We start from the raw sequence: 14,587 nt of genomic DNA, 5'->3' as shown, positions 1-14,587 counted from the left end.
GGGTGGATACATCACTGGTGGGCAGACTTGGGAGTACAGGCATCGTGGCCTCTGCAGGCAGCAACTCACTGCCCTGCAATCTTTACTGCATGCCCTCCATCTTGTAATGCACTGCAATCTTTACTGCATGCCCTCCAACCTGTGATGCACACCTGGGGAGGCCCAGGCCTCTGTTTTATTTAGGGGAGGAGCTTCATACCAAGCTGGGAGGGACTTAGGCAAGTTACAGCTAACATCAGTACTTTTCCAGACATTCAGGTAACTTTACATCATAACTTTACATCAACTTAGCTGGTTCGAATCCCAGGCCCTCAACTTGGATTCTCAGGCTCAATTAACATATCTATATCCCTGAGCTCAGTTGGGGGAAGGTGAGAGGTAAGGACAAAAGCTTGGGTGGAGTCCCGCTGTTTTGGCTTCCTGAGCCAGGTTTTCAGGAGGACTGGAGATGCACAGGTGAATGGGCTGCACCTGGAAAAGGGATTAGGGAGGATGGGTTCTTTGTCTATAGAACAAAGAACCTAGAAGTAGCTAAGATATTTTTAGTTAATCCTTTGGAGAAAGGCTTGACCTTGTAACCATTACAGTCTTGGGCTTTAGGAAAATATCACATTTATCTGTGGACATTAATGGCTCATGTCTACATTTAATTATAATATAACCGAATACTAAGATGAAAAACAATTTGCTATTGACTGCCAGTGGCCTCATTTGTTACACTCGGGCCTATAAGGCCTTGGACTTCTGACCAGGCTTACACGGTCTGCAACACCTATTAAGATTTTTTTTTTTTCAGTTTTATAAAAGTGAACAGTATTTTTTCAGTATACACATTAGATTCACCAGTAAAAACCTTTTTCAATAAATATTTATAAAGCATTTTATATAACAAGAAATTCATCAGTAGAAAAGTAGCATTGTTGATCTTAATGTATGCTAAAAGGAGAAAACAGTATTTGCAGTCTTCTGTTATTAAAATGGAAAGAACTAGAAATGATTTAGAATCTTTATTAATTATCCTACCATTATTCTTACATCGTTGGCATTCCACTACAGAACAAAGACCACTAAACTCAAACCTACCCACTAGAAAACTAATGCTCCCTGTTATTGTTGTTAAGTGCTACTGAGTCAGTTCCTGCCCATGACCCTGTATAGTGTTTCTGAGGAGCAGTTGGTGAGTTTGAAACACTGACCTTGCAGTTCAAACTGTCCTTGCAATCCAGTGCATTAACAACACACCGCACTACACTAGGATTCCAATGTTGTTAAGTGCCATCGAGAGTTCTGACCATAGCGACCCTGTATAGGATTTCCTAGACTTGTCTGGTGACTTTGCACCACTGACCTTATGGTTCAAATTGACTTTGCAGGTCAGCGCATTAACCCACAGTGCCTAAACCAGTATTTATCTGATAGAAATATACCTTTTGGCATAGTTGGTTGTCTAATATGTAAAATAAATTAGCAATGAGTAGTTTTTTTAATTTATTATTCTTTTTAATTTTTTATCGTGAATTATGTGATAGTTTACATGGGAGAACATTAGTTTTACATTCATCCTGTCATATATTGTTTCATTGCCATGGTTACAATCCCCTTCATGCATCATCAAACAACCAAAGGATATATACCCTGCAAGCCTGTGCCCTCCACCCCCATCATCACCACACAGTCCCTCTCCCTCTCTGTGTCTAAAGTCCCCAGCTGCTCCATTTCTCCACGTCATCGTCTCTGCCTCCATCTCAGGCATCACTGCTTCTCTGGGTAAGGTCCCGCTCTCCACTCCTCTCCCTTGATGGTCCCAGGGACCTCCACTCCTACACTGAAAAGGTAATAATCACTCCCCTCCTTGCTACAAAACATCTACCTTTACATTTCCAAACTTCACAATCAGTCATGATAACAATTTATTCTTTATTGTATCACAAGAGACCTATCCGCATTACCTTTCATCAGCCCCGCCCAGACAGATTGAATACTACTCACTGGAGATTCTACCTTCCTCCACACCCTCTGGATCTAGGTTCCCTCTTAAAAGCTTGTAAGCCAGTCACTTCTTGCCTTTGTAGTCCCCCCCCCCCTCCCCATTTTGGGTAGCCAATGTTGCCTATCCCTGTCTACTGTGTGTGTGAGTGGGTGGGAATGATTCTTGCTGCAAAGATTTGTTCCATCTTGAGCTACTGTATCCATAGGGGTAGGTAGCAATGAGTAGTTTGCCCTTTTGTTATTGTCCTATGAAGCATGTGCATTTTCTATGTATAAATATCACTAAACCACTTAAAAAATTTTTTTAAATTTTGATTTTAAGGTTTTTATTGTGGATTGAGTGACAGTTTACAGGGCAGACCATCAGTTTTACATTCAACAAATCATATATCTTGTTTCATTACAATGATTATAATCCCCTCCAGGTATCATCAGTTTACAGTATTTCTCTCTATATTCACTTTAGCTTTTTTTTTTTTCCTGTTCTTATAATTTTATTCTCTTCTTGCCACGTTCATCATTCTTTAGTTGACTGTTCTTGTTGGTTCTCAGTTCACAGAACTTCCTTTAGGATATTTTTCATAGCAGGATTGGCTTTGGCAAAGTCCCTTAGCTTCTGTTTATCCTGGAATGTTTTGATTACACCATCGTATTTGATTGACAGCTTTGCTGGGTAGAGGATTCTTGGGTGGCAGTTTTTTTCTTTCAGGGTTTTATATATCTCTCCCCATTGCCTTCTTGCCTGAGTGGTTTCTGTTGAGAAATCCCTGAGCTTAATCTGATTTGCTTGCCTTTGTATGTTATATTTCTTTTTCCCCTAGCTGCTTTCAAGATCCTGTCCTTATCTTTGATTTTGGAGAGCTTGATTATTATATGTCTTGGTGATTGTCTTTTAGGGTCTGTCCATCCTGGGGTTCATTGAGCTTCTTGAATGCTTCTCTTTTCACTTTTCATGATATTAGGAAAATTTTCTTCCATAAGCTTTTCAACTATCTCCTCTGTGGATTTGTGTGATTGTTCCTGTTCTGGAATGCCAATAATTCTTATGTTATTCCTCTTCATGTTATCCAACATGAATCTTAGGCCTTCTTCAGATTTTTTTATACTTTTTTGTGATTATTTTTCTATCTTAGTATTGTTGAGAGATTTATCTTCTAGCTCACTAGTTCTGGCTTCTATCTCTTCAGTTCTACTCCTTTGCCCTTTCAGTGTATTGTCCATTTCTGATATTCTATTATTAATCGTTTGACCCTCTTTCTGTAGGTTTTGAATTGTTTCCAATGCTGTATCTATTTTATTTGATTGTTCCTGTAGTGCTTTCCTGACTTCTTCCTTATTTTTCTCAACTGCATTGTATAGTGTTTTGATACATTTTATAATCATTTTTCTGAATTCCTTCTCAGGCATTTCCAAAGCCTGCCCATCTTCCAGTATGGAATGTAGGTCTACTTCCAGCTCATTTGTCTCAGTCACTTGGACCTATGCTGATACAGTCATCTGTTTGTGTTTTTGGGGGCTTATTAGGGAGTTATCTGTGGACTTAATACTTAGATGGGTGCGTTTTTTGGTATTTTTTCATGCTTTCTGATTGCCTCCAGGTAGATGTGATCAGGAGATGGGCTTCCCTTTTCACTCTTCTTCCTGAGAAATTTCAAGATGCCACTGCTGGTTGTTGTGATGTAGCTCCAGATTTAATTTGCGGCCTATATCCTTTTTAGTGTGCCTGTCCCACTTCACAATTCCCGTTCAGGCCTTTTTCCTGGTGATAAACAGTTCAAGGCCAGCTGTGGCCATTTTGCACTGCCGTTTGGTTTTAAGTGGAAACTGTCACTTTAAATTTCGAGTAGATCTGTGTGCATGTGTAGCAGAACCCTCGGGGGGTGAGGTGTCCTCTTACTCAGGCACCCCCTCTAGTCACTAGAATGGAGGTGCATAGACAGCGAGACACCAATGAAGAGATAAAAATAAAAAAGAATGCCCCCACCTTTATCTCTGCAGTTCTGTAGGGTGTCCGTGGCTGCTCTGATCCTTGCCTGGATCAATCTCGCCCAAGATGGCGGTTCTGGGAGTAGCTGATCGTCTTGAATTACAAAGCATTGGATTTCTTGCTTCTGCTTCCAATTCCCCTAGCTGTAAGCCTTCCAATCTTCTAAATATTCCCTTATATGTGGTTCAGAGTTCTGACACCATCCCCTGAGCCTGCTTGGTCCGGTATTCTGTGTTGTTGCTCATGGAGCTCCTCCCTGCAATGCTACCTGATCTACCATCTTGTTTGTTCTCTCACAAAACCTCTTTTAATAAATTATAAATGAATTGCATATTGGTTATAAGAAGAATATAGTTTTTGATATCTCTATTTAGTGGGTAATTTTTTGTTTTGTTTTAGGGTAGAAAATGAGATACCCAGAATTAACCCTTAGTAAGTTTCTTCACCCCTTTTCCTTTGCTTACAGACTTCCTGTTTCTTTCACTTTAAGTCTACCAATTTCAAAATTTGCTCTACTATTTAGAGTTTCATATGACAGGCAAATGGATACATGGGTCTTGATTGGGTAAATTGGTAAAGGGAACTAAAATTAAAAAGTAATAAAATTATTCATACATTTGGCTTATTTGAAATGTCTTTAATGTTGGCTTTTTTTGGGGGGGCTTTTACAGGTTTTATAATTCTCTAGGTGAAGTAAATGAGCAAGCACTGAAGAAAATATTATCAAATGTCAAAAAGGTATTGTAGTTTTACCTCCAGTAATCATAACATTTCCTGGTTTACTTGTTTTGTTTTAATCTGGTTTTGTAAAGGGGAAAAATTACATGCATCATTTTGGGCTCCTAAAAATGTAAGTACTTTTTTTTAAATGCTAGTACTTTGACAGAATTTTAAAGCAGCATTTATCTTCATAATATCCTATGAGACATGTGAAGAAATGTTTATCCCAGATAGTCAAATGAGTTGCTCTAAAAGAATTTGTCAGTAAAACTATTAGTTTTGTTCTTCTTTTCCTTGACTATGATTATTAGCATTGTTCTCTCCCGCTTTTGTATTCTCATAACACTTTTTCCCAGGGCCGTTCATTTTTAGCATTTTATTACTATTATTGAAAAGATACAAATACCTACATTTTGTCTCCTCTTGTGGTTATTTTTTATATTTCACCATACTGGGTGTTCAATTACAACATTAAATTAATGAAAATTATGCATTTTTTTCCCCCAAAAAATTTCTAGGTACTATATTTTTCCTTTTTTGCCATTTTGATCTCTGATTTGAAAATTTAAATAATTTCAATAATGGAAGCTTTGTTTTTAAATTCTTTGTTGGAAATGCACAGGCTTATCCCCCCAATTTTATTTGGGTATTTAGAAAGACATGTTTTACTTTTAAGATGGAGAAAAGTAATTTTGATTTGAAGTGTGTAAATATAGAAACTTAATTGCTGAAAATGTCACAGATCACTAGCAATTAAAAGTTTTTCTGCTACAATTACTTAAAATATTATTTTTCACATAAAATTAAAGATTTTTTTGCTTGTGAATTGAGTGGTTTACACAGCAGATAATCAGTTTTACATTCAACATATCATATACTTTGCTTCATCACATGGTTGCAGTCTCTTCCATGTACCAACAGTTAGCAGTATTTACCTCCATTCTCTTTAAAAAAAATTGCATTCCTCCCTGTGTCTCCCACTGTCTTCATCTTTCTTCTGTTAACCTCCCTCTTGTGTATTGCCTGCCTTGTCACCTATGTTAATATGTGTCTACCCTCTAGCCCATGAATAATTTTCCCACCCCGATTCCCTTAAAGCATCACAGATTATTACTTTTACCAAGAAACCCCCTTCTTAACTTTATGCAACATTAGTCTCATACAGTGTTTGTCCTTTTGTGATTGACTATAATTTCATTGAGCATAATGTACTCCAGGTTCACCCATATTGTGGGGTATTTCACTCATGTGAGGTGTTCTGACCCATAGCAACCATAGGGTTTCTGAGAAGTAGCTGGTGAGCTTGAACCACCGACCTTGTGGTTCAAACCGTCATTGTTATTCCTATTTACAGTATTCCCTTGTGTATATGTATCAAAGTTTGTTTAACCTTTCTTTCGTTAATGGGCATTTAGACTATCTTTTGATAGTCTCGTAGACAGCATATTGAAGGATCCTGCTTTCTTACCTATTTAGCAATGTTTCTTGACTGGTATGTTTAATCCATTTACATTCAGTGTAATTCTCAATATATATGAATTGATTGTTGTCATTTTTCTGTATGATTGTGGTGCCAAAGTCTGTTTAACATTATTTTCTGTACTGAGTTCATTTTGTTTGTGGGGTTTCTTTTCATTTATCTAGTGTTAATGTTTACTAAATCTTTCTGATTTTCTTCTGTTTTTTATTTTGATGTGAAGGTGTATTCATTTTCTTTGAGGTTAGCCTGAAATTTATTAATTTTTTTCCTACTTAAAACTGTCTGTTTTACCTTGAAATCTGCTTGACTTCCTTGCCATTTGGAAGTTCTATATCTATACCAGTCCCTGTTTTTGCTTTGAAGCTGACTTTGTTATACATTGATATGTCTGATTCCCTATTTTCAGTCCTTTCAATACCTCTATATCTGGGTTGAATTTTGAGTGGTGGTGTTATGTATGGTAATCTCAGGTTGCTGTTTGCTGTTGTTGATTCTCAGTCCACCTTCTAACGTTTTTTCTAAAGTTGGTCTGGTCACTATAATTTCTGTTTATCAGGAAATGTCCTAATTTACCATAGTATTTGAAGGACAGTTTTGCTGAATGTATGATTCTTGGATGGCAATATTTTACTTTCAGAGCTTTGTATGTGTCTTCTTGCCTGCATGGTTTCTGCTGAGAAATCAGAGGTTAGTCTTCTTGGTTCTCCTTTGTAGGTATCTTCATTTTTTCGTGAGCTGCTCTCAGGATTCTTTCCTTGTCATTGATTTCAGAAAGTTTGATTGTGATATGTCCAGGTGACTTTTTTCTGTGATCTCTCCTATGTTAAGTTTGGTCAGCTTTTCGTATGCTTACTATCTCATTTTTCATGATATTAGGGAAGTTTTCTTTCAACAACTCTTGACATTTCTCTGTGCTTCTTTACTGTCTCTCTTTTTTTAAAAAGCTTTCATTGTGAATTGAGTGATAGTTTATATGTAAGAACTTTGGTTTTGCACTCATCCTATCGTATTTCATTGCAATGATTACAATCCCCTCCGTGCATCATCATTTAACAGTATTTTCTTCTATTCCCTGTTTGTTTGTTTTTTGGGGATGTGTATAAAAACACTCAGGAACATGTAATCATTTAAACTACCAAAGAGCACATTCTGCCAGTCTGCCTCCTGGCTGCCAGCACATCGCTTTTCTCATTCCATGAATCTAGAGTTCTTTCCATGAATCTAGACAGCTACTCTGTCTCTCCATGCCATCACCTCTGCTCCATCTCCATCTCTGGTGTCGCTGCTTCTCTGGTTAGAATCCAATGTTCCTTTCATGTTCTTCTCCCTTGATGGTCCTAGGGTTGGTCCTCTGTTCCTGGAATGTAAGATTAACTACTCTCCCCTTTATGTTACAAAACTATTACCTTTACAGTTGTTAAAATCGCAAGTAGTCATGATAACAGTTACTCACTATTGAATCAAAAGAATCCTATCCCCATTTCTTTTCACCAGACCCATATATACAAGATGAAAAACTATTCAGTGGAGATTCTACCTTCCCCAGCACACTCTGAAACTAAACTCCCTCTTGAAAATTTATAAGCCAGCCACTTCATACCTTTATAGCCCCCTCCACCCCATTTTAGGTAACCAGTATCTAAGTTGCTCATTCCTATTAGCCCTGTATATTGAGGGGATAGTTTTGATACTTGATGTGAAGACTCTTTCCCTCTCAGTTGGTATTTTGAGCAACTACCCCCAAAAGTATAAGTCAAGCTCATCAAATTGTAGCAATTTACACTTGCTTCCTTTAGTAGATTTCTTCATTTTCCTTTAATTGAGCTGTAGTCATCAAGCCATCAGAGATAGGTCAAGTGGGTACAATCTGCAAGTTTGGGCATTCTCCCACTTCATATCAGCTCTAGTCCTTTGTGGCTAGGTCAGTGTCCATGGGCTCAGGAATTCCCAAGTCTCCCCAAATTTCAGACCAACCAGCCCCTCCTCTTCTCTCTCTCATCACAACGTTGACAGGAGCCTATGGAACATGGTCGAACTCCGCACATATCTTCGTTACTGACTTTCCCCCACTTCCACTCACATCGACCAACGTGGAAGCCAACTAGCTTACATGACCTGCTTGAGTGTTCCCTTTGAGTCTCAGTCTTGGAGTGGTGTACTTACTGTCTCTTGCTGTTCTGGAATTCCAGTCACGTGTGTATGGTGTCTCACATAACTCTTAGGCTGTCTTTGGCTTTTTTCATTCCTTTTCCTGATTGTTTTTGTGGTGGTGGTATGCCGTGGAATCGGTTCCGACTCATAGTGACCCTGTATAGGGTTTCTGAGGCTGTAAATCTGTACAGGAGCAGAAAGCCTCAACTTTCTCTTGCAGAACCGCTGGACCATGAGATTAGCTGCCTGACTTGTAACCAGTACGCTACCAGAGCTCCTTACAGCATACTAGTATTGAGAGATTTATATTCAAGTTCACTAATTCATTGCTTTAAATCTTTTCCTTTGCCCTTTCAATGTATTGTCCACTTCTGAAATCTTAGTATTATTAATCTTCCATATTTCTGACAGAAGATTTTGTATTGTTTCAAAATTTGCATTTATTTTGTCTGTTTGTTCTTGTAGCTTTTTCCTAAATTTTTCGAAAATTTTTATTGTTCTCCTTGCTTCCCTTGATCTTTCCGTCAATCCGTGGAATATACCAAAGTAATATTGTTCTATATTCTTTTTCAATTATTTCTTTTATGCTTTCCTTCCTTAGAAATGTTTTCTGGCTCTGCATCTTGATCATTGTTTGAGCCATTTTCTGTTGTTTCTTCATGTGAGCTAAAACTGTCTGCTGTCTTTGTGGGTACTGTGGGGCGTTTTATTTGTGAAAACAAATAGTGCAGTTGTTGGACCTGGAGGGAAGAAATCTCTGTGGGGTTCCTGCAATTTAAGGAGCTCGCAAGGTGAGTGTGGAAGGGATGTGACAGCAGAGTTCTTAGCCCTAGATGGAGTTCCTATAGGCCTAGGTGTTTCTGTGTTCAGGGCGCTCAGTCCGGTAGTAGTTTGCAGGTGCCCTTGAGGAACTGGTTTCAGTGTCTGTGAGGACCACAGGGCAGTTGGAGGCAGGGTACTGGTTAAATGCTGATTTGGTGGATCTCTGGAGCCAGGTCTACCCGAATCCAGACATCAATGAAGTACAGCCAGCCCTCAACTCACATTGGCATGACTCAACCATGTGGCTCGGAACTCTCTGACAGTAGGGTTAGCACTAGGGGTGCTTTAGAGCTGGCCACAGCTCTGGTCACCTGTGGTGGTGGTTGTTAAATGCTGTTGAGTCAGATCAAACTTATAGGGTTTCCAAGGAGCAGCTGGTAAGTTTGAATTGCCAGCCTTGCAGTTCAAATCAACCTGCTGTTCAGTGCATTATCCAATAGTGCCACACTAGGACTCCAGGGGAGGGTGGGGAAAAAGAACAAATTACACCTTTTACATTGCCCACGTAAATCTGTTCTGCCAGGCCTCCCTCCACTGCCAGAGCTACTCATAAGATGATGGAGACGTATCTGGCCAGCTGTTCACCAGTTAGTCTCCCTCTCTCACCATCCCTGCTCACCCTCTGCTCCCAGAGCAAGTACTCCATCTACTTCTAACCTTTCTTCTGATGTTCAGTGTGCCAGAATGTTCATCTTTGTCTGTTTTATTTGGTCTCTTGTATCTTTATTGTAGTGGGGCCATGTAGTGCCTCTGCCTAGTCTGCCATTTTTCCAGAAGTCTTAAAAAAAATTGATCGATAATACATTTTTGTGTAGGATGTTACAGTTATCCGTATAGGACGTTATCTTGTTTTCCTGGGATATGTTGCCTATAAAGTAAAAATGATGTTGGCATTTTTTTCATTTCAATTTTAACTAAAGATTAATATTTCAAAATAGCAAATTATTATAAAAGAATGTAGAGGACATTTAGAATTGCCTTTCCTACTGTATTTTGAATAAAATTCTAGTGTGACATAACTGGGAAGTAATTTAGCTATAAGTCAGTTTGCATTCTTTATGAAAGTACAGTAATATGCTATCTTCTTAAATATTAAGAAAGTCATATTTTAATATTGTCAGTTTTATTTTTAATTATAGCAGTAAGACATAACCATTGTATACATTAAGACATACAACTGATGCATTTTCCTATATCTTTTCAGAATGTAGTAGGTTGGTACAAATTCCGACGTCATTCAGATCAGATTATGACATTCAGAGAGAGACTGCTTCACAAAAACTTAATAAAGCACCTTTCCAATCCGGAGCTTGTTTTCCTGCTACTAACACCAAGTATAATAACAGAAAACTGCTCTACTCATCGGTTGGAACATGCCTTACATAAACCTCAAGAAGGGTAAATGTTGTCCAGTTATCAGCTATCGGGAGCTAATAGAAAACGATGCTTAATATTCTTAACGTACTTTGCAGCTTACCAAGTAGTCAAAGTGGTCTAATAACTCTGGGAAAGTGGTTTTATGTCTCTTTATAGATGGAAAACTGAAGGCCAGATAAGGAACCTAGAACCCCAGTGTGGAAAACTGACTTATATTCTGATACTAAAGATTTGCTATTCACTATTTAGATAATGGTTGATTTGGTGTTTAAATCTCTACAAATAGAAGTGGTTCTTGCTGATCCACCAAAATGAATCTAGCAGGTATTCTCCATATGCTGTATCATTTCCATGAAATGTGGCCCTGGAAGATAAGCCCTGAACTGCTGACCACAAGGTCGATATTCAAACTCACCAGCCACTCCTGGGAAATCCTATACTGGGTCGCTATGACTCAACGGTACTTTGACAACAACAAAAGCATACTAAGATTAATTTTGTTATCTTTAAAAGATAGATAAATCTCATTTCAATACTTCCAGTTTCTTATACTTGTCAATCATTTAAAATAGATATATGGTTGGTTTATTTTTACATCATGCACATCTCCATAACCTTTACAAACCAGTTGCCTCTCATCAGTAAGTTCTATCTTGGGTATATAGTAAAGAGTGGGAGTTTTTTGTTTTTCAGTCTTATAATGGGAGAAGTAGTCTACTAGATTTTGTTATAGATAAATTAATAGCTGTAATTTCACTTTGAACTAAATTTATAGTTTAAAATGTTATTTTCAGACATTTTCATAGAGTACCTTTAGTGGTTGCCAATCTGGGTATGTCTGAACAGTTGGGTTACAAAACTACGTCAGGTTCCTGTACGTCCATGGGTTTCAACCGAGCAGTAAAAGCACACAGGTGAGAGTCTTCATCTGCTTTCCAATAAAACTCATAAGTAATATTCTGAAATTAATGTTTTTATTGTACAAATAATAGCAGAATAAATCTGAGGGGAAAACTAAGTAATGATCACATTACTCAGTGGTGGTTGTTATATATGTTCTGTGGAGTCAGTTGTGACTCATAACAACCCTGTACAGGGTTTCCAAGGCTGCAAATCTTTACAGGAGCACAAAGCCTCATCTTTCTCCTGCAAACGGCTGGTAGTTTCCAACTGTTGACTTTAGATTAGCAGCCCAACTACGCTACCAGACCTCCTTTGTTTTTACTTTCTCCAGACTTCCTTCTAGCAATTGTCCATTTATAGATTAAAGAATATAAAATTTTAAAAAGCAGGGGAGAAGTTTGTTGGACATTCTGTACATTTCAGCTTATCTATTTTAGGTTTTGGAGCCTAGTGGCACCACTGTACTGCAAACCACAAGGTTGATAGTTCAATCCCACCAACCATTCTCTAGAGAGAAAGATGAGGCTTTCTGCTCCCAGGAAGATTTAAAAGCCTTGGAAACTCTATACAGGGTCCCTGTGAGTTGGAACTGCCTCAGCAGCACTTAACAACGTTCTAGGTTAGAATAAATAGCCTCAAAATATATTTATGTGTCCTCACAGTACTGAATTATGTACTGTAGCAATTGAATGCCATGTTTCATTGATTGTAAGATATACTTTTTTTTCCTTTACATTAACCATTGAAATGGGGATACATCTTACAAACCATAACTTCTTTAGCATTTCTTTTCTTTGTGAATGTAAGATGGTGGTGGTGACAGTTGTGTGCTGTGAATTTGGTTTCAACTTACAGTGATCCTGTATAGGGTTTCCGAGACTAAATCTTTACAGGAGAAAGCCTCATCTTTCTCCTTCAGAGCAACTGGTAGATTTGAACTGTTGACCTTGCAGTTAGCAGCCCAACTCAAAACCCACTATGCTACCCCAGTTCATTTTCAATCAATGGTGACTTAGTTTTCTTTTTTATTTTTAATGCCTGTCCCAACTGCCAATAACAATTGTTTATCCCCTTCTATCCTTCAGTCTTTATTTTTACTTAACCTCTTGTTTGAGTTCTGTCGAACTATACTTACAGAGCTAAACAGTGATAATGTGAAGACAAATGAAGTGTTGTTTAGGGTGGGTTTTGCTGTGTGCAAGTAGGTTGACAAGTTAATGAACCGTAGAAAGCCTGTTTGGTAAGGTTGAGGGTCAGAGAAAAAGAGGAAGACCCCTCAACAAGATGCATTGGCCAAGTGGCAGCATCGATGGACTCAAGTGTGGCAACAGTAGTGAGGTTGGCCCAGGATCGGGCAGTGTTTGGTTCTGCTGTGCATAAGGTCATTATGGATCAGTACCGACTCAATGGCACCTAACAACAACAACATAAGTGTGCAATCTTATTAAAATTAACTCTGTGTATAATATACCTGAGGAAATTTTTTTTTTTTTTTTTTTAAAGCTCTGATTTTTTTGAAGAAGATGGATCTCTAAAGGAGGTACATAAGATAAACGAAATGTATGCTTCGTTACAAGAGGAATTAAGGGTAAGTTATGATACCAAACACTTAAAGATAATTTCTAGAGTTCATATCAAATTGATCACTGAAAATTTTTAGGGATAACTTGATATTTTGGTTAGCCTTTCATTACTTATTGACATGATTAGGTTCCAAAGACCAGGTTATTAATCAGAAGTCAGTGTTATACTAAAATGGAAGATGACCACATTATTACATAACTGCTGAGAATCATTGCTTGGCCATCATAGCAGCAGTGCTCTTGCTTTGCACATTGGTGGTCATTACTGCAATATGTACATTGCTAGTGCTCAAAATAGTCTGATAGGTATTTTACTATTTATTGTCTTAATTTGAATTGTCAGATGAGATTATCAGTAAGTGAGAAGTAGGTATAGTCAGTTTTGCTACAGTAACAAAATCCCCCAAATCTCTTGCTTTTGACAAAAAAACATTTTTACTTACTCACATTTTATGTTGGCTGTAGATCTCCTTCTGTTCAAAATCATTAGTCCAGGATCCTGGCTAAAGGAGCAGTTCTTATCTGGGACACGCTATTCTCATACCAAAGGAAAAAGAAATAAACAAGAAAACTGGTGGAAATTCACATGGGTCTTCAAATTTCTACTCAGAACTGGCATGTCACTTCTGTGCACATTGGCAATACATAGCAATAGCAGAGATAGATAATCCTTTTATAGTATAAAAAGGGAACAATATGAGGGGACTTTAAAAGATCCATAGAAAAAGCTAGTAGAAAAAAAATTTTTTTTTAAATTTTGTTTTTCCACTGGCTTTTTCTTTTACAAACTTGTGGAAGTTTTTTTGTTTTTGTTTTTGTTTTCCTAATGTTTTATTGTGAATTATTTGCTAGTTTACATGGGAGAACATTAGCTTTACATTCATCCTATCATATATCGTTACATTGCCATGGTTACAATCCCCTCCATTCATCAACTAACCAAAGGCAAGCTTGGCCCCTGGTAGTTAGCACACAGCCCCTCTCCCTCTCTGGCTCTAGAGTCCCCAGCCACTCCATCTCTCCATGAGGCTTTCTGTTCTCATAAAGTTTCAGTCTTAGAAACCCTATATACAGGGTCACTGTGAGTTATAGTCAAGTCAGTGGTAGTAGGGTTGTTTTTTAGGGCTTGGTTCAACTAAGGTGAAATTAGGGTGAGAGGGATGGAAAATGGTGAAGTGGGTTACTGGCCAACGCATGGCAGGATGAAAAAATTCGGTGAGAAACACACTAGATAGGCACCTTTCAAAACTGGGTGTAACAACTTTTAATACCCTGTAATTGTTATGGTTACATGCCATCAAGTCTCTACTGACTCGTTGCAACTTTATGCACAACAGAATGCAACACTGCCTGGTCCTGTGTCTCCCTCACAATCTTTGCTACACTTAACTTTTTGTTGCCACCACTCTGCTGCACACTGGAGGCCTTCCTCTTTTTTGCTGACCTTCTACTTTACTTAGCATGATACCCTTCTCCAGGCACTGATCCCCCCTGATAATGTCTGAAGTACTTTTTCCAACAGAGATTCGTTTGTTCTTTTGGCAGCCAATGGTGTGTGTGTGTATATATATATAT

At 38.1% G+C, this 14,587-nt stretch overlaps 1 protein-coding gene across 1 annotated transcript in view; it reads left to right on the top strand.

The window, feature by feature from the left end:
• FAM175A (family with sequence similarity 175, member A) overlaps positions 1-14,587 on the top strand; it is a 45,798-nt gene that overhangs the window by 17,750 nt on the left and 13,461 nt on the right. The window contains exons 4-7 of the mRNA XM_006867727.1: positions 4,648-4,714; positions 10,354-10,547; positions 11,321-11,440; positions 12,933-13,017. Of these exons, the coding sequence (XP_006867789.1) occupies positions 4,648-4,714; positions 10,354-10,547; positions 11,321-11,440; positions 12,933-13,017 (466 nt within the window). The remainder of the gene's footprint in view (positions 1-4,647; positions 4,715-10,353; positions 10,548-11,320; positions 11,441-12,932; positions 13,018-14,587) is intronic.

Source organism: Chrysochloris asiatica, unplaced genomic scaffold (assembly GCF_000296735.1).
Source record: "Chrysochloris asiatica unplaced genomic scaffold, ChrAsi1.0 scaffold00109, whole genome shotgun sequence".
NCBI lineage: Eukaryota > Metazoa > Chordata > Mammalia > Afrosoricida > Chrysochloridae > Chrysochloris > Chrysochloris asiatica.
The sequence above is the reverse complement of the archived record's forward strand: the minus strand, read 5'-3'. Positions and strand labels throughout refer to the sequence as shown.